The sequence below is a fragment of the Lissotriton helveticus genome, chromosome 6, assembly GCF_964261635.1.
Source record: "Lissotriton helveticus chromosome 6, aLisHel1.1, whole genome shotgun sequence".
Classification (NCBI taxonomy): domain Eukaryota; kingdom Metazoa; phylum Chordata; class Amphibia; order Caudata; family Salamandridae; genus Lissotriton; species Lissotriton helveticus.
The window spans coordinates 1346704462-1346732201 of NC_136067.1; the positions used below are offsets into that span (position 1 = coordinate 1346704462).

Sequence of the window (27740 nt, forward strand, 5' to 3'; positions counted from 1 at the left end):
CGCTTTTTCCGCCTCGACGAGGAGAGTCCCCAAGAGGATGGGTGACTCTCCCCGCCTTCAGCTGGGGGGGACGCATGTTGGACAGGCCCCACGAAGGGCTCGCTCCCTCCCCGCATGACAGGGCCCAGACATCGGCTCTCCGGGTGCTACCCGCAGAAGCAACCCGCAACCCGTCCCCCTCCGGGACGCCGGCTCCCGGATATCTCTGTGCCACGGGCCCAGGCCCCCGTCAACCCCATTGCCCGGCCCAGCCGACATCTTGGACACTGCACCACGCGGCCGCGTGGCCTCGGCTCGACCCCCAACCCTGGGCCTGGCCGGGCCCAGACATCCCGGCACCACCATCCATCCAGGAGGTGAACGGACCACTTGGTAGGTTAATGGGAGAAAGAAGTGTCGATGGCTCTCCCCCACCAGGTGCCGATCGCCCCCAGCCTCCCCGGGTGCTGGCTCCATCCCCCTGCTGGGTGTCTGGACTCCCTCATCCCGGACCTCCCGACCTCCCAGTGCGAGGGTCCGGACATCAAAGGGCGCCATACCTATAACTGAGGCAGCCCCCGAGCAGGAAGGGAGTTGTATCCTGGAGTCGAGAGACACCGAGAAGAACTCATCCTTGACGGACTGCTGGCGCTGCCGCAGCCCTGCCTTGTGAACTATCGTCCTGCCTGCTGGCGCTGCCGCGGCCCTGCCTTGTGAACTATCGTCCTGCCTGCTGGCGCTGCCGCGGCCTTCTGCACCGTTCATCCTCGTGGGACCTGCTGGCGCTGCCGCGGCCCGTTGTAACCGTCATCCTCGCTGGGACCTGCTGGCGCTGCCGCGGCCCGTTGCCACCTACGACCTCTTCGGGACCTGCTGGCGCAGCCACGGTCTGACCCGTCCGAACGCCGAGCTCGAGGATTGTGAGCTACCACCGTTTCACCTCAGTACCTGTAGGTACCAAGACTGTCCCGCTACCCCCTTCCCCTAATAGAGACTAGAATTGAGAGAATCATCGTGTCCTGATCTCCTTGTATCGTACCACCTTACTCAAAGAATTGCCTATAAAAGGTGTTAAGCTGACCTTCGTGTGGTGTCCATCTGTGGGGGGGAAGTTACTTGTCTGTAGATCGCTGGAGACGGCCCTCACCGGAGGCCTCTCCCCTTGTGCTCGGCCGACCCTCCAGGTCCCCGTCTAACAGTGCCTGTGTATGTGTGCCTGTGTATGTGCGCATGCGTGAGTGTGGCTGTGCGAGTGTGTTTGCGCATGGGAATATGAGGCACGAGAGGGGCACGGCGCTGTGCGCGCCCACGAGGTCAAATCTGCACTCGTGCACCTCTCGTGTCTACATTCCCAAATACGGCTGACAATAGGTCTGAAGCAGACAACAGCAATCAATGCTTCGCATTGAATGCAGGTCTGCTCGACCGAAAAACGAAAATGGCTGTAATTCACTACCAGAGCATGTCACCTGCACAAGTACATGCGCTACCTTTCACATACACTGCACCCTGCCCAAGGGGGTACACCTTGGGCCTTCCATAGGGGTGACTAATGTGCACAGAAAGGAAAGGGTTAGGCCTGGTCAGTGGGGACACTGACCAGAAGGACATGGCAGTTCAGACTGCACACAGGCACTGCGGTGGCAGGCCTGAGACACCATTTTAGGGCCTAGAGGTGTGTTTCTATAGTAAGTTGGCTGAAGAGAGGTTGAGTAGCAGTGCAATTGGTATTTCAGTCTTCTTGGCATATGAACGTGAAAAGGCCCTGAATGGGGGCAGTTTCTTGGTGAGAGTGTTGTGTCCTGGCAGGAAGTATGAACTGCTTTGCGTGACATGCATAAAAGGAGGTTGAATGGACCGTAAAACGTTAGGTAACGCCATGCCAAGGCACAGCTAACTATCAATATTCCAGGGGGCGGAGCTTGCCGGCGGAGAAGATGGCCGCATAGTCCTGTGGCTCCAGCCCGCAGCCATATTCTTTTTCAATAATCCTGCATCGTTGAGGCACATAAAGGTCCCTGCACGGACCCCAGCGCTGGCGAGGAGCCGGGCTCTCCAGCGATCCGACGTGTCTGCCGGTTGAGGCCGTATTCCGGGAGCTTCCAGGGACCGCGGAGCGGCAGTGCTGAGGGCCCAAAGACCACGGCCTGGAATACCTGCACAGTCCGCATGGCGTCACCGTGCGTGCGGCGTTGGCCCGGTGGCTGACGGGGATCTCGGCCCATAGTGGGCTGCAGCGCGTCGGAGGGATCAGGCATCGGGGAAATTTGTTCCCGCACCGGCGGCAGGGTTGTTGTCATCGCCGCTGCCCCCCCGCGGCTAGGAGAGCGGAGGTCGCTCGGTGGAGGGGCGAGAGAGAAGCGCCGATTAGCACTGAACACCGCGCGGCGCCCGCAGGTACGGAGGGCGTAGGGGGGGGGGGGGGGGGGGGGTGTGGACCTCTGGCCTGCTGAACACACGGGCTGAGGATCCCTGCACGACCTAGGGGGCCATCGGTGGTGTGGCCTGTGGGCATCGGACGCCCTTGGATCTCCCTGCTGGCACCGGTGGGGCACGACCTTGCAGGCTTTACTTGACCCCAGATGTCCCCACTGCTTGGACAACGGTACCCCCCCTGGCACCAGTTAAATAATTCGTGGAGCGGCTTGCCCCCCCCTGATTATAACAGAGCCGGGCTGGACTGAGGCCTGGTGGGGACCCCGGGGCAGGACTGGCGTGGCACCTGGCAATTCTGGACACTCCTGCTTCACTACTGGGGTGCCCCCCCTTTCCTCCATCCCATTGGGGCCCCCTGGATGACGAGGCGGTCTCCTGTCTTTGAGTGGACAGCGACACATCCAGCCGGATTGGCGAGGGGGCACGGTCACTTGCAATTAACTGCCCCTGATCGCGGGCCCTGCTTCGAGGACCTGCAGGGGAACAGAGCTGTTGAGGGGCAGCAAGCATAGGCAAGAGATAAGCTGGCGCTTGGCTGACGTACTTGCCTATCCCGCGGGTTTCGGTCTGTCCTGGATTCGGCTAGGCGCCGGCAGCGCTGATACGGCTGGAGGGCGACTGGCTACAACGCAAGATGGGCAAGGGCGACAAGACACAGAGCAAGCTCACTTTCGGGCAGAGGCGCTCAAAGTCGCAGGAGCCAACGGGCGCCGAAAATACTGTGGATCAGGAAAACGCGGACACGGCTGGGAGTGCTGAGATCAAGACTATGCTCTTGGCAATGGAATTGAATTTGAATTTAAAATACTTGTAAAGCGCTACATTCACCATGCGGTTTCTTGGCGCTATGGAGGCTTTTAGGGGTCTTAAAATAGCAGAGGAGAGGCCGTAAGAGCTGATACAAGGAAGGAAAAATATGAGGACAATTTACAGAGGGAAAGCCTGATTGAATAGGAAAGTTTTGAGGTCTTTACGGAAAATAGGATAGTGCTTGGCCAATCGTAGGTGGTCGGGGAGGGAGTTCCAAAAAGAGGGTGCCAAAAATGAGAAGTTGGCTCCTCCCCACTTTTTGCGCTTGTAGCGGGGTACCTGCAGAAGTGATTGAGATGATGAGCGAAGCTCTCTAGCGGGGATATACTCCCTTATCAAAGAGGCAATAAAGGCGGGAGCTGAGCCCTGGCGCACCTGGAAGACCATACAACCTGTTTTGAAAAGGGATCGCTCCCTGACAGGCAGCCAGTGGAGCGCCTTCAATAAAGGGGTTGAGTGGTGAAAGTGGGGAAGGCCGTACACTAGTCGGGCCGCCTGGTTTTGGACCAGTTGGAGCTTCCGTAGGCTGTATGCCGGGATGCCGTTGTACAGGGCGTTAGCGTAATCCAGCCGGGAGATCACCAAGGCGGACATGATCAGTTTAAGTGCCAGGGGAGAAAAAAAACGAGAAACAGCACGAATAGTGCGAAGGGTAAGAAAACAGGAAGAAACAACAGAGCTAATTTGTGAGTGTAGGGTAAGATGATTGTTGATTTGGATGCCTAAAGTCTTGACTGAGGAAGAGGGAGTGGGAGGGGGACCGAAGGAAGAAGGCCAAAATAAAGAGTTCCAGGGACTGGAAGAGCCACCCGTGAGAACCAACTCCGTTTTATCCGGGTTCAACTTCAGATGGTTGTGGCTCATCCAGTCCCTAATAAAAATCATAGTAGTCTGAAAGTTGGAAATAGAATGGGAAGAAGAAGATAGGTTAAAGATGAGCTGGAGGTCATCCGCATAATTATAAACGGTGACCTCCAGCTGCTGGAGCGCGAAGATTAAAGGATAGATATAGAGATTAAACAAAAGAGGAGAGAGATTAAACAAAAGAGGAGAGAGAGAAGAACCCTGGGGAACACCACATGTGACCTTAAGTGGGGTGGCCGAGAAATCCCCCAACCGGACCGCCTGGGTGCGGTCCCTCAGGAAGGACGATAGCCAGACCAAGGCCGAGCCCCCGATTCCCGCCGCTCTGACACGTGAAAGCAAGATGGAATGGTCCACCGTGTCAAAAGCGGCAGAGAGATCGAGGAGCACCAAGGCCTGGTGTTTGTTTTGGTCCATGCCCTCCCTGAGGTTGTCCAGGACCGACACCACTACGGACTCGGTGGAGTGCCTAGGCCGGAAGCCTGCCTGGCGAGACGCTAGGCCCCCATTCACTTCTACATGGGCGCGGAGTACCGATGTTACGTGGCGCTCAAGCACCTTACCCAAATAGGGCAACAGTGAAATAGGGCGATAATTAACTGGGGCGGAAGGATCCGCACCAGGCTTCTTCAGGATAGGCACTATTGTGGCAGATTTAAGTGCTGGGATCACAACCCCCTGGGCAAGGGAGCTGTTAAGAAAAGTAATCGGGGGCTTAGTGCAGACAGAGTAAATCTGTTGAAGAATACGGGCCGGGCAAATGTCCGCCGGGGAGCCTGACTTTACTTTAGGGAGTATTGCCAAGAACACTTCTTCGGTGAGAGGGGGGAATCGAAGAAAGGCAGCACTGGGCGGTCGGGGGAAGGGGTTCAACAAAAGCAAGGGAGGGGGGTGAAATATTGGCTTTGATGTTAATAATGTTTTCCAGAAAATAAGAATTCAAAGAGTCACACAAGGACTGGGTGGGGGGAGGTTTAAGTGTAGCCCTGTCAGAGAAGGCTAGGTCGTGGATAATTGTGAAATTCTCCCTGGGTTTATTCTCCGCCACCAAAATTTTTGCTGAGAAGTAGGCGGTTTTGGCGCCTAGTATGGCTCTTATAATCACCTAATAGAGTGGTATAGTGGGTTTTCAGTAAAGGACAATAGTCCCTTCTCCATTGCCTCTCAGCCTGCCGAAGGATCAGCTTTTTTTCCTTCAGATCTTTACTGAACCACCGATTAGGTTCCTTAGGCCGTCTAGTTGAGATCCGACGTAAGGGGGCTACCGAATCACAGCCTCCAGCAAGCCAGGTGTTAATGGAGGTGGCTTGAGATGAGGAAGATAAGCCCACCAGGTTAGGTGAAGAGTTCAGGAGGGAAGATGATAACAGAGGGAGGTCGACACGGTTCCAATTCCGCGCCCAGGTGTTTTTGGCAAGCGAGACCTTTCCTACAGGGTTATGGTGTAGGGAGAAGGAGATTAGAGCGTGATCTGACCAGGGACATGGGGACACGGACATAGAAGAAACGGAAATATTAAGAGACCAAACCTGGTCTAGTACATGTCCGTGTATGTGCGTAGGGACTTGTATGTGAGAAACAAAATTCAGGGATTGAAGTGATTCTGTAAACTGCTTTGAGGAAGTACACTCAAGGGGGTCCGTGGGCCAATAATTAAAATCCCCTAACACTAGGACTGAGGCATAATTGACCGCCAAGGTGGCCAATAAGTCCTGAAGAGCTGGCATGAACAGGTGTGAAAACTGGGGTGGACGGTACATTAGTAAACAAGTGAGCGGGGGAGAGAAAGTAAGAGAGCGGACCACAAGATGCTCAGTGGGAGTAATAAGAGGGGAGGGAAGAAGTTGAAAATTATACTCTGATCGGGCAATAAGAGCCACACCACCCCCTGTCTTGCCCGCCGGGCGGTCTGCACAGAGAGCCACATAGGAGGGGGGGGACAGCAGCCAAAAGAGAGGGCAAAGAGGACTCACTAAACCAGGTTTCGGTTAAAAATAGCATGTCAGGCTTGTGAGAGTCGAGCAGCATAAACAACTCCTGATCGTGTCTGACCGCTGACCTGGTGTTGAGCAGGATGATAGACATAGGAGGGGAAGAAGATAGGGAGCCAGAAGCAGGAAAGAACTGCGTCGAGGGGATCAGATGAGAGGAAGGGAAATGGGGGGGGATGGGGGAGCAAGGCCAAGAGAAGAGATGCGGCTAATGAAGGAATCGGGCAACGACCAATGGCCCTGTATGGCTGTTTAATCCTCGGATGAATAAGAGATGAGAAGGGCATGAGGATGCGCCCCTAGCCCCGTCCGGCCGCGGACGGGCGCAGACGGGCTTGCCTTAGGCGCGCCTTCGGCGTGCTGTCGGCGCGCCCGCTGCGCTCGCCCGCTGCGCGGACGAGTGGCCATTGCTCAAGTAGACCAGTAAGGGAGGTGACGTAGCAAGGGGAGGAGTCGCGTCCCTCCGTTCAATCGGCACAGGCTAGCCGTGACGGACCGGGGACTGAGTCAGGTGGGTGCTAGGTGGACCAGATCTCCTCAGCACACAGTTCACCCACCCAACAGGTTAGTAATTTTAAAAATAAGAGCGCGAAGCGCTACACAAAAATAAAGAAAGTTGCGCTGGCCGGTTAGCAATCAACCGCGCCAGTGCCAGACACTCCGTAAAATATTCCTCTCGCTCTCCTCTCGCTCTCAGCGCTCTCAGCGCCAACTCACACTGCTCTCACCAGCGCGGGAAACTGACAGGCAGCTAAGTAGTCTCCAAACTTGGAGAAGGGTCTCCAAAGCAGCATGGCGTCGCTTGGGTCCAAGCTGGACGCACTAACCTACAGAATGGACAGAATGGCGGAGCGCATTGATAAGCACACAGAACGCCTGGATATGGACGAGAGGAGGATAACGGAAGCAGAAGAGGCACAGACGGAGCTGGACACAAGCAATAAAAGGCTAGACAGAATGATGCAGATGCTGCAGGACAAGACGGAAGACTTGGAAGCCCGCTCCAGTCGATGCAACCTCCGAATAACGGGAATTCCGGAGACGACGCAAACTGGAAACATGGAGCTTTTTGCTGAAAAACTGCTTTCCACCCTGCTTGGGGCCGACACTTTCTCTCCGATGTTTGTAGTGGAGCGGGCTCATCGCTCCTTGGGCCCGAGACCGAAACCGGGAGCCCCTCCGCGCCCTATCGTAGCCAAGCTGCTAAATTACAGAGACAGAGATGCTACACTGCGACGAGCAAGGGAAAGAAAGTCTCTGCAATATGAGGGCTCGGAGATCTCGCTGTATCCGGACTTCACCGCCAAAGTGCAGGAGGCTCGCAAGCACTTTGCACCATTCAAGCGCCAGCTACGAGAGCTTGGTCTGGACTATGCCATGCTCTATCCTGCAGAGTTACGCGTTAATCGGCAAGGACACTCGCATTTGTTCACTGACCCTAGAGTGCTGCAACTGGTCGAAGGAGCACCGCAGTGGGGCAAATACACCGGCGGTGGAGGCAGACGGCGGCGAGCAACTAGAGGAGAGAGAGTGACAGCCCACTACTCTAAGACTGCTTGGTGGGGTAAGGTTGCGAGGCTGCGTGCTGCAGCAAAGACTGTTGGCTATATGTATGTGGGTCTAAATGTAAGGGGGTGGAGCCCTTGAGATGGGGCGTGTACAGTGTAAAGGTTATCCACTCTACATTGATTGTGCTGTGGCCGATCTGGCCGTAGGTTTGGAATTGCCTGTAAACTGGCTTTTTGGGGCCTTCGCAGAACACTGGCCGGCGCTTGGAGGTGGAGTGATTCAGCATTCTTAGGAAGTAATGGGGTATAGCGACTGTGCAGTTTGCTTCCTCGGTCTGGGGGGCAACACAGTCCAATTGGGGTGCCAAAACCACCTCATCGATGCTCCATATAGGCTGCTGCGGGTGGAGGCAGTAAGGCTCCCAGTGCAGTGCGCGTTTGCACGCCTGGTTAGCGCCTTGGCAACCTCTGCCCCCGTGTGCATATCACCTGATTTGTCTCTACGGAGACTGTTATGTTTGGGTTGAGAGTAGGGGTAGGGGGTAGGGGTTCAAGCAAAGGCCCAGTTGGGGAGGGTCTGCTGTGGGGGGGGGGGGGGGGGGGGGATTGGTTTGTCGTTTTGGGTTGTCCGGAGGGGAGAGGGGAGGGTCTTTCACACAGGGTACACACACAGGTCAAGCGAGGCTTACTCGATTACTGAGCAATTACATCATCTATGACAACATTGAGTACACCTAACTCGGGAGAACGCGACTCTCCTGTTACGCTACGGGCACCCACGTGGAATGTGAGGGGGTTAAACGATTTCCGTAAGCTACGGAAAGTGATGAGCTACCTACAACGTCTCAAAGTGGATATCGCTCTCCTCCAGGAGAAGCACCTTCCACTCTCAAGTAGGATACTGCACAGCAGGTGCCTGGAGGGCAACGCCGTTGCTTCTGGTTTCACGACTCACGCCAGAGGGGTCCTAACCTGGGTTAATCCTAAATCCAAACTCACTTTAACCTCCCTACAGGTGGATGCGTAAGGCCGTTTTGTGGTTGCACTGTGCAGAGGCCTAGGTATGGACTTTGTTGTAGTCAACGTATACGGTCCAAACTTTGATTCTCCAGATTTTTATCAGTCTGTAGCAGATATTATCAGCGCTCACAGTTGCGCACAAATTCTGTGGGGTGTAGACTTCAACCTAGTGCTAAATCCAGAGCTGGATAGGTTTGCTGGCCCACAACGTAAACCATCGGCGGCGGCCCAATTGCTGAGCACGCTGCTACTGAGCTTAGGCATGGAGGATGTATGGAGATACAGAAACCCGGCGCAGGGAGGGTATACCCACTACTCGGCCTATTATGATATCCACACCAGGATTGATTACTGGCTGGCCACCTCTTCCATGATGGGACAAGTCAGAGGCTGCGAAATATTGCCTCGCACATTATCGGATCACTCACCTTTCCTATTGGAGCTTGACACCTTAACGAAGGCGATCCCCCCCTTTCACGTGGCGTTTCCCACCCTTCTCGCTACCTGATCCAGTGTTCAGGGGTGAACTAGCGGAGGCCATAGAGGTATTCTTCGCTATTAATGTTGGGTCGGTAGACATCTTCCAAACGGTGTGGAAAGCCTTTAAGGTCTATATCCGAGGCATGGCCCTGTCCAAACACTCTAGTGTGCTCAAGTCCATCCGGCAGCGACTATCTGCGTTAGAAAAGCAATTATCGCAACTGGAGGAGAGACAATTGAGGTGCCCGAGCACACTTGTAGCAGAAGAAATCAAGTCACTGCTAACAGAGTATCACGAGGAGGCGGACAGGGAGATCCAACACATGGGTAAATACGCAACTGCACGTTCCTATGGCGAGGGGGAGAGGCCAGGCTCAGTTCTTGCCAGACTACTGAAGGGCGGGAGGGGGAAGTCACAGGTAACAGAGTTAAAAACGCTCGGAGGTCAGACCACCTCAGACGAATTGGAAATAGCTAACACCTTTAGGAATTATTACTCTAACCTCTACTCCTCGAAGAGCGGGGACCTCACTGACGAGACCCTGGAATATTTGGAACACATCGCCTTGCCGATGCTTTCTAACACTCACAGGGAATTCCTAATGCTCCCCATAGAGAAGGAGGAAATAATAGACGCCCTGGCGAAATGGTAGTGCCCCGGGGCTGGATGGCCTCACCGTGGAATTCTATAAAGCTTTTCAGGAGCAACTCATCCCCCATTTATCAGCTTTATTTGATGACATGTGCGTGGAGGGTAGCATGCCACAGTCCATGAGGGAAGCAGTACTGGTCACCATTTTAAAACTCGGAAAAGCCCATGATGAGTAGTTCATACAGACCGTTATCCTTGCTGAATGTAGACGCCAAACTTTACGCTAAGGTGCTCGCCAGGCGTCTGGCGCTACTGGCCCCCAAGCTTGGTGGCGCCGGAGCAGGCAGCCTTTATACCCAGCAGGAACTTTACATACAATATCCGCACGGTATTGGGCACGATGCAGCATGTCAGGCAGGACACGAAGGCCATCGCTGTGTTTCTTGACATGGAGAAGGCATTCGATTCGGTGGAGTGGCACTTCCTGAGACTGGTACTGCAGAGGATGGGACTGGGCGACCCGTTCCTCCAAATGATAGGTGCGCTTTACAACAAGCCCTCAGCCAGGGTGCGAATCGGCAACCTTGTGACGAACCCCTTCACAATTAGTAGAGGTACACGTCAGGGTTGTCCTCTCTCCCCTCTGTTATATGCCCTGGTGGCGGAGCCACTGGCATGCGCTCTGAGAGAATACCACGGAAGGGTATTCGCTTCCCCACATAGAACATAGTCGTTTCGATGTACGCAGACGACACTTATTGTATTTCCACGACCCCGAAAATAACCTTTCGCCGATTCTTATGGAAGTGGTCCACTTTGGTGCCCTCTCTGGTTTGAAGGTAAAATGGACCAAGTCGTTGGCCTTCCCCCTGACCCCGGTCACTCAGAGGTTTGACATGGAATACCCGTTACAATGGACGGAGGACTCTATCAGATATTTGGGGATATGCTTGCACACTGACCCAGAGATCCTCCTTAGGGAGAACTATGGCGTAGCGATGAGCAGATTGGAGGATGACGTGGCGACCTGGAGCAAGCTTCCTCTACCACTGATGGGGCGCATCGCCTTAATGAAAATGGTCGTCTTACATAGGCTATTATTCCTCTTCGGTGCCATTCCGATGGTGCTCTCCAAGGCCTTTTTCCAACGATTGACACAGCTGATGGTTACTCTTGCTTGGGCGGGTAGGCAGCCCAGAGTGAAATGGACGACCCTCACTCTGCCATACAGCATGGGGGGTCTTGGTGCCCCTAATCTTGAACTCTACTATCGTGTGGCGCAGGTATCGCATCTGCACACCTGGGTGCATGGCTATCAGCGCATTCCGCATGTCATTATGGAAAAACTATTTGCGGAGCCACTTGCCCTTCCGGTCACGGTGTTTCAGCCAATGGACAGTAGAACTGGGATACTGGATTCAATTACCTCCACTAATCACGAGTGGCACTCATTAATGCTTAGGAGGGGGAGTGTGTTGCTGTACTCGCCACTCATGCCAGTGGACTGGACAGTGTGGCTGCCCCCAATTGCTGAAAAGGGGGTAGTTCGGGCCTTAAAGCAACTTTGCATACACCTCGCGGGTGATTTTTTCAGGGATGGCACGGTTAAAACCTGGGAGCAAGTGGCTGGCGATAGGAAGGACCTTACCCTGTTGCTCCGATTCCAGTACCATAGAGTGCGCAGCGCCTTTATGGACTTGATGGGACCCGACTTGGCGGAACCGCCAGAAGTCCCAGAGCTCACCTATGTCTTAAAAACGGAAACTCCCTGTAAATTAGTAACCAATCTGTATAAGCATGCACTAGCACAAGAGGGGCACCAGCTGGTGAAGGCCAGAGTGGAATGGCAGAGAGACCTAGCGATTACCATAGACGACGCCATGTGGCAATACTGTTGTGTCAACACCAGAAAGATTTCTTTAAACGGAAAGCACAGACTAATACATTTTAAATTCCTCCACAGGGTGTATTATACTCCGGAGCGACTACACAGATACGGGCTGCGCCCTACGGCGGCATGTGAGAGATGCCGCGCGCCACTTGCTGACTTTCTTCATTTAGCCTGGAGTTGTCCAGGGGTGCATGCATACTGGGACAAGATATTCTCGGAAATGGGCAAGATCCTTGAGACTGAGTTAGCCCCTGATCCAGCATTGGCGCTTATTGGGCATTCGAGGAGAATCCCGGTTGCAATCCGGCGGCTGGCAGACATGGACATGCTAATGGCGCGAAGAGTGGTAGCGCTATGCTGGATGCGAGGACCACTTCCCACGGTTGCCCGTTGGGCACGGGATATGTTATACTGCTGTACTCAAACTGAACACTATAGTGAACTCCTACCTCCCACAAGTCGTCCTAAAAATTTCTGGGGACTGTATCAAACATACTTAAGCGGTGCCACTCAGGGGGGGGGGGGGGGGGGGGGGGAGTGCGAGTGCCGACTCAGAGCGCGTAACGGGGGAAGCCCACGCGGCGGCCACGGAGGGAGAGATGGAGTAGCCACTAGCGAGGGACATATTAGTATGGAAATAGAGGCCGCTAAGTGCCTGTGGCATCAAGTGTTTGCGTCCAAAGTGGGGGCTGCGCAGTGAAAGTTACCTTCCACCCTTAATTCACAGGGAGTATAGTGGAGACCAGGAGAAGAGATTTGTCATGTGGGAGTGACGCTAGCGGGGGGCACCACGGGGCAGATTGTTCACCGATGCCCAAGTACTCCCGACTCTTGGATAAATGTTTGATTAGTGCGTAGTCATGACATGACCTTGTGTGTGTGTGTTCTGGGGGGTAATCGTTTATAGTTAAAGTTCAGACATAAATTTGCAGACACTGAATGCCCAGTTGGGCGGATTCGGGGGGGCACTCCAAAGTGTGTTCATGACTGTATGTAATGTGACACTATTCTTCTAAATAACGCGCACAGTTTCTGGCTCGTAGATGTGCCTTGCATTTCGTGCACTTATAAGTGAAACGCCGCCGGACCTCCGGGTTTTCGGCTGATGGGCTGTGTATTCTTTGAAGAGATTGGCTAACTCATGACTGATTGCCACCGGCCCCCAGGGTTGTAGGCGCTTTGGCTGTGTTTCCCACTGAGGTACAAATAAAGGTTTTCGAAATAAAAAAAATAAAAAAACTATCAATATTACAACAGCGTTATTAATATCGATTCTTTGAACCTATTACTACTGATAATGGAAAAACCAACTGGTATGAATTTGTGCTCAAGTTGAGAATAGACTCCGAAGAAGCATTCATATCCTCTTACATTTTTTAAAACTAAACACCCAGAAGTATCTATTGACCCCATTTACTTATACAGAATGCCCTGCAAATGTTTTAATTTTCCTAATGGCTAAAGTCAAACGTTACTCACATTTATGTAACGGAAGCTTTCAGAATCGGTCTACTACTACTACTCCGTGTTTGCACCTGTGGCCTTATAAAAAATGTTAACCACCCTTGTGTGGCTCGGCATAGCGCCTGTGACACTAATTGTCCTAAAGTGGAAACTTTGGCACTAGAGATAGCAGTAGTATGTGGGCCTGCACTCAGCAGCCTCCCAGGGAAACCTACCAAATTCACACATTTCAGAAAACTGAACATCTGGGGGGACTCATAGGTGGTGTACCTCACATGGATTCCATAACATTTTAACATTTTCTCACCCATAAGCCTGTTAAAACCTCAAACTTTGGCTAAAAAGACAATTTTTCCTCACATTTCTTTGTGGGAAATTACCAGAATCTTCAGGGATCCACACATTTCCTTACACCCAGCATTACCCCACTAGTCCCAAAACAAAATGCTGCCCCACTTGCGCAGCTGTACCTAATGCTCATGACAGGGACAGATCAAAACATGATCAAAGGGAGTCCTCGCATGGGAATCACTGAAGAACCATAGAAGGCACACCACCCTGGACACCTGGGTTTTCAGAAATGTCTAGGTATGTTGGGGGAAAAAATATATTGTGTCAAAGGTGCTAGGCGCAGCCACAAGAGTGGGGTACCACTTTTATCAGAAGACCTGTTCAAACACATAATAGTATAACACTTATTACCAACTGGATCTCTCTGCATTTGAGCCTTCCAAATGTAAGCCACAGCATAAGAAAGACAACATTTTGCAAAATACCCTCTGAATCACATGAGGATTACGAGTACCCACAATGTACAATGGGATGTACAAATAACCACGGATTCCTAAACTCAGCATCTGATGAACATTTCAGAAAGAAGTAGGTTTCATTCATATCCATTTTTCACTCATTATATTTTATCATATGCATTGCTTTATACTTGGTACACAATGAAATAGAATTGTAAGGTTCAGCTTAATAGTTGGATCTGGGTACTTGGGGTTCTTGGACAGCATACATATCCTTTATATCCCCAAGACCAGAAGGTTCTAGCGGACGTACTGGTGTAGTACTTTTGTAAATCAACCATTGTGACAAGAAGTTACAGATGAAAATGTAGTCACAAATGGCTGTTTTTCCTACTCATTTCATGCATGTTTTTGTATTATCTGTTGATGAGACATGTACATAACTGACCCATTGTTAAATTTAGAATTTTCTCTACTGTTCGGAAATGTATAGGTTTACGACATCAGCCACAGATTTCACACCTTTTTCCACCACAAACTGGAAGTAGGTTGAAAGCATAAAAAATAGAAAAGAATGGTCTACCTCTTACAAAAAGGCCAAAACTGTGTTGGTAATGTAATTAAAATTTAAAAACAATATATTAATAAATTAATGGCAACATCAGCTTTGCTTGTTCCTGAAAGCGGGGAAGATTGTGATTTTAGAACATCATACCTTTCGTTGATTCCATTTTTAATAATGACAGAAAAAACAGACACCTTACATGGTACTTCCCCCTCCAAAAAGAAAATTTAAAAACGAACAAAACACTAAATTTTGGCTATTATCTTGGCCCCCCTCCAGGAGAAATCACAAACCCATGGAACCTTTAGAATCCCCTTGATGTTGGGGGGGGGGGGGGGGGTAAGAGGATGCAAATTTTAGGTGGATACCATAAGTGGACATAAGGTTTGGGGGCAAACAAAGGGCTCAGCATTTGGATAGGAAAAGTCTCAGCAGCTATGGGGGTCAAGGTAACCAAGGACTTGAACTGTCAATATTCAGCTGCTCTGCATCTAATCTAAATACTGGACAGCAGCCAAGATAGGACCTGTGATGGTGTTCATTCGAGTTCTAGAGAATGTTTTAAACAGAAGTAACAATAAAAATATGCAGTTCATAAATGGCACTGGCAGCTGCACCCTGCGAAAAGGCAAGATTCAATTAAGAGTACTGAGCACAAGGTATATTGTTATTAAGCATGGACATGAGATTTTTTTTTGTCCCTCACATTCATGAACAAGGTCATCTAATTTCCCAGGATGTCTTCACATTTACACTGATATTTTTGTTGACGTCTCAATCAAAATAGCCATAGCTCCCAATGAAAAATATAATGTGCTCCCCAAAAAAACGTATCTGTCAAAATGCACGAACATACCTGTGGGGATGCCAATCCTTGGTATGGTGGCAAGCTGTTGTTCTGATCCATAATTCTGTTTTTACCTCCCACGCAGGGAGGCTACCACTATTTCCACTAACTGTACCACAGGTTAGCAGTAGTGCTGGTTTCTGTACATTCCATTAAAGCATCTTCGCCATTAGTCTGGTCACATCAGTCAGCATCCAACATTTGGGCTAAACTGATGTAAAAAACTGAGTATATTTTTATCACCAATCTAAAATTAAAACCTGCAAGAAGAAAAAAAGTAGTTTAATTTATTAAAGCTTCCAAGACACCCAAAACAAACAAATCACTGATATTTTTAACCTTACATAAAGAAAAAACATTTAAAAACTCAAATCAGATTCACAACTAAAATGTGGTAAAACATTTCGAAACCTGCAATAGGTCTCGCATTGGGAAAGTTTGAGCTATTGGTCTTGTAAATGACAATTTTTTTATTTATGTGTTGGTTTTGAAAATAGCCAAATTAATAGCTTTGTCATTTACAATGCCAATAGTTATAACTTTTGCAAATGTGATTCCTATAGCATTTGTAATGCAACATGTTTTGTATTTACGTGACTTAGATGTATTGATATTCCAAATAACAATGGCTTTTAATTTTTTTAATTAATTAATACTTAAATAAAAGTGATTGTAATTTATAATGGCAATAGCTGAAACTTTTGTAAATAACTTTTGTGAAGATTATGTTCAGTGTGTTTTATTGTGACGAAAATGCAAGAACAGAAGTGAAATATAAAAAAAAATTGTGACATTTGTAATAAAGCTTGAAACATTGAGAGAACATATTTGAACCAGTTGTTGAATGGTTGCATAGATTGATGCTGTGATGGCGCGGAGTGATGCTGTGGCGTTCAGTGATGCTGTGGCGTTCAGTGATGCTGTGGCGTTCAGTGATGCTGTGGTGGTGGTGGTGGTGGTGAGTGATGCTGTGGCGTTCAGTGATGCTGTGGCGTTCAGTGATGCTGTGGTGGAGGCGCCGAGTGATGCTGTGGTGGAGGCGCCGAGTGATGCTGTGGTGGAGGCGCCGAGTGATGCTGTGGTGGAGGCGCCGAGTGATGCTGTGGTGGAGGCGCCGAGTGATGCGGTGGTGGAGGCGCCGAGTGATGCGGTGGTGGAGGCGCCGAGTGATGCGGTGGTGGAGGCGCCGAGTGATGCGGTGGTGGAGGCGCCGAGTGATGCGGTGGTGGAGGCGCCGAGTGATGCGGTGGTGGAGGCCCCGAGTGATGCGGTGGTGGAGGCCCCGAGTGATGCGGTGGTGGAGGCCCCGAGTGATGCGGTGGTGGAGGCCCCGAGTGATGCGGTGGTGGAGGCCCCGAGTGATGCGGTGGTGGAGGCCCCGAGTGATGCGGTGGTGGAGGCCCCGAGTGATGCGGTGGTGGAGGCCCCGAGTGATGCGGTGGTGGAGGCCCCGAGTGATGCGGTGGTGGAGGCCCCGAGTGATGCGGTGGTGGAGGCCCCGAGTGATGCGGTGGTGGAGGCCCCGAGTGATGCGGTGGTGGAGGCCCCGAGTGATGCGGTGGTGGAGGCCCCGAGTGATGCGGTGGTGGAGGCCCCGAGTGATGCGGTGGTGGAGGCCCCGAGTGATGCGGTGGTGGAGGCGCCGAGTGATGCGGTGGTGGCGCCGAGTGCTGCTGTGGTGGCGCCGAGTGCTGCTGTGGTGGCGCCGAGTGATGCGGTGGTGGCGCCGAGTGATGCTGTGGTGGCGCCGAGTGATGCTGTGGTGGCGCCGAGTGATGCTGTGGTGGCGCCGAGTGATGCTGATGCTGTGGTGGCGCCGAGTGATGCTGTGGTGGCGCCGAGTGATGCTGTGGTGGCGCCGAGTGATGCTGTGGTGGCGCCGAGTGATGCTGTGGTGGCGCCGAGTGATGCTGATGCTGTGGTGGCGCCGAGTGATGCTGTGGTGGCGCCGAGTGATGCTGTGGTGGCGCCGAGTGATGCTGTGGTGGCGCCGAGTGATGCGGTGGTGGCGCCGAGTGCTGCTGTGGTGGCGCCGAGTGCTGCTGTGGTGGCGCCGAGTGCTGCTGTGGTGGCGCCGAGTGATGCTGTGGTGGCGCCGAGTGATGCTGTGGTGGCGCCGAGTGATGCTGTGGTGGCGCCGAGTGATGCTGATGCTGTGGTGGCGCCGAGTGATGCTGTGGTGGCGCCGAGTGATGCTGTGGTGGCGCCGAGTGATGCTGTGGTGGCGCTGAGTGATGCTGTGGTTGCTCTGTGGTGGGGGAGAGGGAGGGGCATGTGTGAAAGGCAGGAAAAGCAGATGGCCACAAAGGAATGCAGGAAAGAGTGAGGCCAAGCGCGATGTCTGGTGTAGTTCAAAGGGATGGGCTGAAAGGGAGGGAAGAATGCATGGAGCGCATTCCAATTAAGTCTGGTGCGAGGCGTGGGGGGGGGGCGGAGCAGGCATATGGGTTGTGAGTGAGGCCAAGCGCGCGCCTGGGGAAGCTTTTACGCTCCAGTACACAACATGCATTTTAGGAAATCCGGCCTTATTCAAGAGAGTTTGGTCACATGTAATAGGTTTCGAGTAATAAATTACTCGACCTAAAATAGGGGAACCGAGAACAGAATTGGCACACTACTATCACAGGCGGGGAAAGAGAGGGGGGGGGGGGGGCAGAAGACAGAATGGGAACCAGATCCTGGAACAAGAAAAAGTAGGAGCCCCAACAGTGATTAACCTTACAGAGAAGACTATTAGCCAAGCTACTACATTCCTGCTACAGAAGGTTTGAGCTTCTGTCCTATGGATAGAGGAGATATACGCAAGACTAAAATTGATTTGTTTAAGTTTATTAGGTGTCTCAAACTGAAGAAACATTTTGCATTTTTCTATGTGCCAATAAATGTCAGAGCACACCTCAACCTATCTCTCCTTGTGATATTTTGGGAAGCACTACATGTATTGATGGAGGATGACAGCATCATGATACGGGAGGCTGATAAGAGTGGTAATGTGGTGCTTATGAATCAGGTCGACTATGAGGGGGAGATCCTCTCACAACGTAATCATCCAGACTGCTATGAGAAGCTCCCCACGATTCATATATGGACACGGACCAATCACATTAACCACAAACTCAAAGGTTGGCACTATCTATGCCTTTTAGATTTTAATGAATACACTTATCTTAGAGTTGACCGTTCCAGGCACCCATGTTTGTATACACTGCAGAAAGTACATAAAAACCTTCCCTTTCCACTGTGAAGACCTATAGTGTCCTGCATAGGTGGACCCACAGAGAGACTCTTGAAGTATGTGGATGTATTTCTCCAACCGATGATCCTTGATAACAATGTTTTCCTTTTCAAGGGTGGCAGGGTATAGACATACCCATGGAGTAGCCATGGGCTCTACATTTTCCCCATGGGGTGGATGGAGGAAAATTGGATATGGGGCACCAAAGGCAGTGAATGGAGCGATTCCATTCTGTATTGGGGCAGGTACATTGCCGAATGCCTCCTCATTTGGACTACTACTACAGAGAGATTGATGGAATTTGTGACATACCTGAATAGCAACAATGCGAATATCAGGTTCACTTATTACAGTAAGAGTCCCATAACTTTCCTAGAAGTAGAGCTCTTTGTCTCCAACAACAGAATTGAAAGTTGAGTTTACAGGAAGGCCACGTCATGCAACAGTATATTACATGCTACCAGCACACACCCGAGACACCAAATCAATGCCATCCCCTATGGGGAGTTTGTGCGCACTAGGCAGAATTGCAGCACGGATAGTGATTTTTAACTTTTCCTTAAGGGCATTGGGGACAGATTCGAACACAGGGGTTTTCATTGATTCCCATTCTGTCCATTTTATTATCTCACGTATTACTGAGCGTTAAGGATGTTCAACATTCTGATTTATCCTCACAGTATTCAAAGATGGCCGCTGCATACTCACTTTGGCTTACCAATTTTTAATACGCGGAGACTGACTCCTCCTTCTACTTACACTAACTGAAAATTTAAATTATGTTATTTACTACACAATTATACAATTATACTTATAATGAATAGTTAGCCCTTCATCGTATGGATTTCCAAATAGTAGGACATACCGGCCCAGTCCGTCATGCAATTACAGACTACATGTGGTTTGATTTTATCAAGGGCATGCGGCTGGACAAAATGCCAGGTATGCCACTGCTGCAACATGCACTCAGCAATTGTGAGGCTGACCCAACTCATTCTTCCTGTACTAAACTACAGGTTGGGAACATTGCATGTTCCAAGAAGGCCGACGTTGTTTTATACCACTAGTTCTGGGTTTTACGTTATGTCAAATTGGCCATAGTCCTTAGACTATGTCCACATACGTGCTACATAGCGCGGGGTCCCCAGCGGGTCTTTGACAGATACCCAGCGTGCATGCCGGGAAGTGAATTACACACCGCAAAGGTAAGCGCACCTACGGAGACGCTTTTAACTGGGATCACACACCTTAGGGGTGTTAGGAGTGGACTTCCACCTATGGGAGTGCCGCTCAAGCTTACTCTCTTTGTTTGGCTTATTATTTTAATTTATTCTTACTTATTTTTTGGTCCCGATATTCTCTCAGGATTGGACCGTCGACAGTTATATGGCTGATGGTGAAGATGGATCTGAAATTTTACCAATAAGGGTTACAGTCTTGACACTTATTTTTGGAAACACTGTAATACACTGCAAGCCCACGAATGAGGTACGTGGGTTGATCAGACCGCACTGTTTGTATAAGGTTGGAATATACCCATGTCATATATGGGTGTGGATACACTTAGAATCCTATACACTTTATTTTCTCATCAGGAACCAATTTACCATTACTACATGAGGGGTACACTTACATGTGTACTAGCAGTGATATACAACAAGCACTTGGAACGTCATGAAGAGTCCCTGTACACTGGGACGTCTTACTTCGAAACCATTTCTGGACAGAAATACAACCGAAACTAAGGTTGGTTTCACTGAAGTTTTAACTAGCTTTTAATGCTAGCCGCCGCTGGATACCAAGTCCTTTTCCGTGCATCTTTTTCTTGGCTCCTGTAGGATCTACACTAAGAAAATTTTAGGTATTTCCTTCTTTACATTTTTTAACCTGTTGATAGTAGGCAACATTAGGTGGATGTCCTTGATTTTGTTTAACTATAACACTCACCGTGTACTGGACCACAAAAGTCACAGTATACTGGTTTCTGTTTGTCTTTTATTGATAAAGAAGTCACACGCCTAATTCGATTTCGGATAATTCTGGACTCTACACAGTATGTGTACACATCACTTGAGAACTACCACCGCACCAGATGATCATAGATCACTATGCTGTTGTTTTACAATAGCATGGGTTTCCACAGGTTCGGGCAGGCAAAATGAACCACCTATGATTCCCATATTGTTTACATATGTTTCTTAGCCCTGAAGAAGTTGTGGCTCAGAACAGCAGAACGTGACGAAACAGGTGTTGGCTAAGGCTTTGTTTGCGTTAGACCGCAAGAAGAATGAAAAGTTGTGCTACATGATCAAGCAACAAACCAAGATTGTTCTTACACCAATATTAACTTGTTGTGTTTAACTTGTGTATACTCGATAGCGTGTTCAAGGGATTGTTGTGTTGTTTTGTCAGTGGTCTTGCACAGTTTAGGGAGAAGGGTTGTTCTCCCGACCCCTTGTGCACTGCTTACATATTCTAGCACCTCAACACTTTCTGCGTACTGCCTAGGAGCGCCAATACCCTACGATACCACTGACCGTGAAGCTTCACCCCTCAGACCAACCAGCAAAGGCCATTATATTAATACCTATAGAAGGCCTCATCCAAAAAATGGTAAGGGAAGAGCTTGCCCGTAATGGGGATACTACAGAATTGATTAAAAGCTTCCCCTGTGTCTTCTTGACAAACGTCTCATGGCTAAATGCAGTGGTAAAAGAGGATGGGGAATCCCTTATAAATAACTGTCCGCAAATGTCTCTCAGTAATTCACACTAATATACACCAAGCTAAAAGATGACATGATCGATCAGCAAACGTGAACAACATTGACCTCAAAGTAAGGCACAGGCATTTGGTGGAAGGGTAAGTGGGTTTAGAATTACGCAAAAACCTCTCTCCAGGCTCTGCAGTCCAGTATAACCACCCCACACACACTTACAATCACAAACGTTTCACACTCTTTTAGCAGTTACAACTGATAGGGATGAAATGGGGGCATCTGAACTTTACTGACTGAGCTTGAGCCTTCCAGTAAGCAACCATGAGGGGATCCAATCATTTGAGGGGCTACAGACTAGCGTCCCACAGAGACTAGGGTCTAGGTACCATACCGTCCCTATTAGATTGACACGTACCCAAACATTGTAACATCTGGTCTTGGAATGTTGCAGGCCTAAAATATAAACTGGGTGACCCTGGCTGGGGCAAGTTTATTGATCATTTTAATATTTGTTTACTGCAGGAGACATGGTGAGTAGAGCCAGCATATAGGGCGGGATACTCCAAATTCTATGTACCAGCAGAACATGCCGGTAGTGACCGAACATCTGGGGGCCTAATAATTTTGGGTTCAGTCTCACCAAGTGTAGAAATGAGATCATTAGAAGTACCCTCTTCTGAAACACAGGGCATCCATGTAACCAGTATATATAATATATATCTCAAAGGATCAATCCATAGGTTAAGAAAGAGGCGGCACACCAAATTCGATATGGGTAATTTAATTGCCAACAATAACGCGTTGTTGTTGACAATTAAATTACCTGTATCAAATTTCGTGTGCCGCCTCTTTCCTAACCTACGGATTGGACCTTTGATGTTTCGTGGTTGTCTGCCGCCACGGCTGGCACCGCCTCCTAAGGGCAAGTGAACTGCGTTTTTGGCAGCATTTGGTGCGTAAATGTATATATATTTTTTTTCCTCTCATCTATAGTAGAGTATTAAGAGGGGCAGGGGAGTCTCCGACACAAGTATTTTTTTACCCTTAAGAAAAATTTCGATCCTACTGATCCCCTGGTAATCAGAGGAGGGGGGAGACTTTAACACCACCTTCGAGCCTCTAGGTGATATTAGTGAATCCACAGCTACAGAGCACCGTGCAACCATCATGCAACACCGCAGTTGTGTACCGGCTGTGTTTTTGCATTTTGTTTCTTGCAGCACCGGGTTAGTGGTAATAACAGCACCACCCGCGGCTTCCGTTCAGTACCAAGGACAGCTAGAACAACTCTGCACTCTGACTCGATGGGCAAGGTAAATTGATCTGACTGTTGTGGACTGGGGACAGCATTACCTTACACCTATAAGGGTTCCAAGTAACTTGACCTTCAAGTGACCGATTGTCACTAGTGGGTTTGGCCATTAACCGCAATGTTATTTTTTCTATCTATTTTATTACACTGATTTATTATTGCTTAAAAAATCAATAGCCCCATCTATCTGTATTATATCGCGTTCATTTTGGTGTCTAAATTACGATAAAAATACACTGTATTTTTTATAAATTAGTGTCCCATTTCTCTCAAGTGTGTCAATTACTTATCCTCTATGTTAGTACTCAGATTCGCTCAACACATGTTCCTCTAGTAAAGCCTACAACCAACAACAAGGAAATACCTGCCCAGAATTTTCAACGAGGCCCTAGGAAAGGGTCCTGATACTAGTAAGCACACACCGGAGCGGACCAAGGCAATTATCAAAAATCATCAAACAATTAGAGCTTTATAATCAAAATAGATAATCGTTTATTAATTTTTCATACTAGCAAAAAACATTTCATCAACTTTTTGGCAAAAATAGATACAATACAAAAACAATATTCAATAAAACATTAATACATTATTCATGTCCCACACATCATATTCACATATCACAGTCATACTATCATCCATTCCAGAACTCATCGTCATTTATCCAACATAACACATATCACATCAACAAGTGCATCAGAATAGAAAAAACAGCCACGTGATGATCGGTTGACAGATTTATAATAATCATCCAGGGGGTAGGGGTGGGAACAATCCTGCCACCCAAAACAGTAACAAAGCCAGCGCGCGTTTCGATGTCTGGCCCCATCCGAGGCTACACCTTCAGATGTATGTACACATTTTCATACTGGAACCACTGTCAGTAGTGCAGTCAGAGCTTACAACATTTACTTAGAGCGCTCACCCTAATAAAGACTTTCAATTAATGAACCATGAATGCAAGTTTAAACAGCATTAAAATATGGACAAAAAAGAATTACCTTAACTGCAGACAGTGCCCTTCCCTGATCCATAATGTGGTACTGCAAACTGGCAGCCACAGGGTTTGTGCTGCAGGGGATTGGGCCAACTTGTCCGAAGGACAAAATACTAATGAAAACTTGTTGCTCTTGACCCCACACAATATGTCCTGGGCGTCAAGCTATAGGAATTACACATCCCTGTATTTAAAGACTCGAGGCATGACAGTCAGGGCAGACAAGTGCAAGTTTGCTGTGAAGTGGTTGTAATACTTTAGGCACACTGTGTCGGACACTGGCATAAAACCCAAGCTCTCTTTTAGAGCAATTAGCGATGCTAAGGCACCAACGGATAAGGATACTCTTGGTTTGTTTCTTGGGTTGGTAGAGTACAATGCCAGGTTTGTGCCTAATTATGCTCAAATGGTGGAACCATTACATACCTTCTCAGGAAGGGCCAGGTGTTTAATTGGTCTGTGTGTTCCGTCTGTGTCTGTAATTGGTCTGGGTGTTCAAAAAAGTGAAGGAGTTGATAATAACGCCACAAGCCCTGCATGCATTTCGTGAGGACTGCACATCACTTATAACTGTTGATGCTAGGGTACACGGTCTGGGTGCTGTGCTCAGCCAAAGGGTGGGTGGTCAGGACTAGACCGTGGCGTTTGCATCAAGGTTACTCAATCAGTTTGAATGCCAGTACAGCACGATAGAAAGGGAAGCTTTTGCGTGCGTACGGGCAGTGCAAAAGTTTAAACTGTGTATTTGGGGAGGCGGGTTTGAGTTTATATACAAACCACAAGCCACTCATCTACATTTTAAGTAAGGTTAGCAACAATAACATGCCTGCCAGACTCACAAGATCCCACCTACTGATCTTTTTAATGGAATCATAAATAAAGCACATCACGGACATCTGGGTTCCACAAAAACTGGTATGAAAATAAAGCAGCATTATTATTGGCCATCTGTTGAGAGTCAAGTTAAAATGTTAGTTGATAAATGTCCTGAATGTCTACTATCAGACAGACATTGAAGGATGGTACAGACTCCATTAAACCCAATTCAATTTCCAAGCACAGCATGGGAAAAGGTGGGGTTAGACTTTTCAAGTCCATATTCAGTATTACCCTCAGATGAAGTATTTAATTCTGGCTGCTGAATATTTCTCGAAATGGATGTACTATAGATTGGCGGAAACATCAGATACGGACACAACCATTGAGTTAAATATTTGACAAAGGTGCACCCAAAGTCAGTCACAGACAATGGCACACATTTCGTGTCAGAAAGGATGTGTAAACTCATGAGCTCACAGGACACATAACACCTCAAGGCTGCATTATACTCATGTGGTTACAAAGTAATGAAAGAGGGTATACAGACTGCTATTGCTTCTGCATTGGATGCAAGAGAGTTCATTGAACAATAGGTGTGGAATTACAACACTGCACCACGGGGGTTACGCCATTTGCTCTGCTAAGGGGCAGGGATGTGGACACGTCCTTGTTCCCATCTTGGTTGAGTGAGATGAAAACTGTGCCCAGAAGTGGTAAGTATAGTACTGAAAAGGTATCTTCTAAGGTCGCTTTGAAGCAAATTGCAATGAAAGATAATTTTAACAAAAACTGTCGCTTTGGGGGCAGGGATGTGTTAGTCGGGGACTAGGTTTTAACCAAGAAACCTCTCAAAGTAAGGAAAGGGGAATCTACATTTTGCATGCCAGAGCAAATCAGGACAGTCAGCAAGCGGGCAGCATTTGTGGTGGGTAAAGGTTGGTGAAACAAGAAACAACTTGTGAAGGTTACATCAGAGCAGGCCATCATCACGCAACAGAAGAAGTGTTATTTGGATGACTACGATTGGGTTGCAATCTGATGTGGAAGGTAAGACAGTTTGATGACTTCATTGGATATTAAATAGTACACCTATATGGTTTATGTGGTTTGAATTACTGTTTTGTTTTAATGGGTGGGGGGTGATGTAAAGTGGTGTTGTATTGAACATGCTTAACGTGCACAGCTTGCGCACTGTTCTGTGTAATGTGTAATTGTTATGTTTTAACTTAGCCACACACTAGGAGCTACAGGGGGATAAAATGGTCAGGCCGCATCATCAATAGTTACACCAAAATCTGTGTATCCAACACTAGAGGGGTCACCTAAAACTTTTATAACTCCCTCCCAGACTTATCTAAGGGTTGTGGTGTATCTTAATTAAAACACTATACCATCATATATCCACCCGAGTATAAATGAATAAGTGTGGAACAGAGAGAAAACACCTCACGGTAACAACACCAAGGGGACCACTGGCATGGTACTAGTCAGCAGGTCCACTTATCATCATCAGTTACTTTCTCTCTGAGAGGAAAGAAAAGAAATATGTGTGTGTGTTATTAAGAAAATCTCAAACCCATGAAATCAAAATCAATATAGTAACCTAAATGTGAATGCAATATCTATACATGCTATTGCCATGCATGCCCTTTGGACCCCGTGAGGATAAAAACAGATAGTCCTCAACTCTAAAAGTTGGTAAAGCTAACTAGCTTGGGATAACTTTATTCAGTGCTGATAGCTTCCCAAATTAAAAATGGTTTCCTTCAAACCATGATCAATTATTAAGATACACCACAACACTTAGATAAGTCTGGGAGGGAGTTATAAAAGTTTTATGTGACCGCTCCAGTGTTGGATACACAGATTTTGGTGTAACTATTGATGATCAGGCCTATTGTTGGTTTGTAATGTTTTAACTTACACCTGCACATGGAGCGGAAGCTGGTAAGTGTTAAAATAGCAATTGTCAGTTGCTGTTCGACCTCGGGGCCAGAAGGACGCTTCATGTCGTGGGTGATGAAGAACTTGATTAAACTACTCCAGTAAAAAACACTAGTTATATGCCTCTTCCTTAAGCCGAGATGAACTGACTGGATAATCGTCCAACAGACACAGAACCTTCACATCAACATTCCCAACTTCTAATCTGCATGTGGTTCCAATCCTAGAACCACATGCAGGAAACACCACACTCTTATATTTTAATGGCTCTTTCTGGCGTGATCCTTCAAAGAATGCTCCCATCCCAATAAGTTTCAAATAAAAAAAAAGTTCAAAGTTAAATCTGGATTTTAACGTAAAGTTACACAGACAATATGATTTACGGACAGAGACTGGTGCAAAGTGAACTCGTGTCGCTGTAGAACTAAACGCAGCTCGTCCTGATGGAAGCGTTCTTTCAGATCCAAAGGATCTAGCCCCGGTTATTTTAAATTCCACAAATGCCATCCTGAAGCAACCACCATAAGTCCAACTAGTCACAGTACATACATAGGGCGGGCAATATAGCCTACAACACCCCTAACCGGCCAGGAAGATGAGATCAAAGGGGAACTTTGCTACCCGCCCCTTCCTCGTTGTGGCAGTTACATGAGTCTGAAAATTGAAAGCAGTTAGTAGATCCCAAAATAAAGCTCTTACCCGACCGCTGTTTCCCTACGTTGCTTCCCTTCTGCAGGCCCAGGCGCGCCAACTACCTACATCAACAACGTGAGATTGAACGCTACAACAAGCAACCCCTAACAGGGCAAGAGTTGCCGGGTCTCGAATCCAAAACAAGCCCAATCCCCCTTTAAAAGACGCCCAAAACATGTCTACGTTCTACCAAAACACGCCTAACACCAACCCACGAAAATGCTTTAAGATGAGCACAATGAAACGAAGTATTAGTAAAATGCATGTATACCAAGTGAGTAATTTGAAAGTATCCAAAGTCCGAGACTAAAGCGGAAAATGTGTATGTGTATGTTTCAACGGATGAATACTTTTACACTTACATGACTAGCAGCCAATCATTTTATTTTTTATTTTAAAGTGTTATATTTTTCATTTTAGACTGTTATTTGTTTGATTTTAGTTATATTTTTATTTATTTATTTCATTTTGCTTTTTATACTGAGATGCAGTCAATATGCAATATTTGGGTGAGAGTGCAGACGGGGATGGATACGCTAGACTGCGCTAAATGAAAGTTAAATCCTGACACATCGCAGACGCCATATTGTTTAAACACTAATATATACCTATCACTAAACAACCCAATGGCACATGAGAAACTTAATCAGCTCGTGTAGTATTAATTGATGAGAAATGCCTGAACAAATAGTATGAATTATGGTAATGGAATTTACTGTTTTTTATTGTGCTTTTTAAAGGTATTTAAATCAATGTTCCAAAATGCATCGTATGAACATAAATCTCGCACACGAAGATGACCACCAACATTACCCTTAATTTCAAAGT

At 48.3% G+C, this 27740-nt stretch overlaps 1 protein-coding gene across 2 annotated transcripts in view; it reads right to left on the bottom strand.

Moving 5' to 3' along the window:
• TBP (TATA-box binding protein) overlaps nucleotides 1-27070 on the bottom strand; it is a 318951-nt gene extending 291881 nt beyond the window's left edge. The window contains exons 1-2 of one of the 2 annotated variants that reach the window (XM_078649079.1): nucleotides 26919-27070; nucleotides 15206-15456 (exon numbers count right to left, since the gene is read on the bottom strand). In XM_078649079.1, the coding sequence (XP_078505205.1) occupies nucleotides 15206-15256 (51 nt within the window). In that variant the 5' untranslated portion in view covers nucleotides 15257-15456; nucleotides 26919-27070. The remainder of the gene's footprint in view (nucleotides 1-15205; nucleotides 15457-26918) is intronic. The other variant, XM_078649080.1, reaches the window with a different exon arrangement.
• Between the last annotated feature and the right edge of the window lie 670 nt (nucleotides 27071-27740).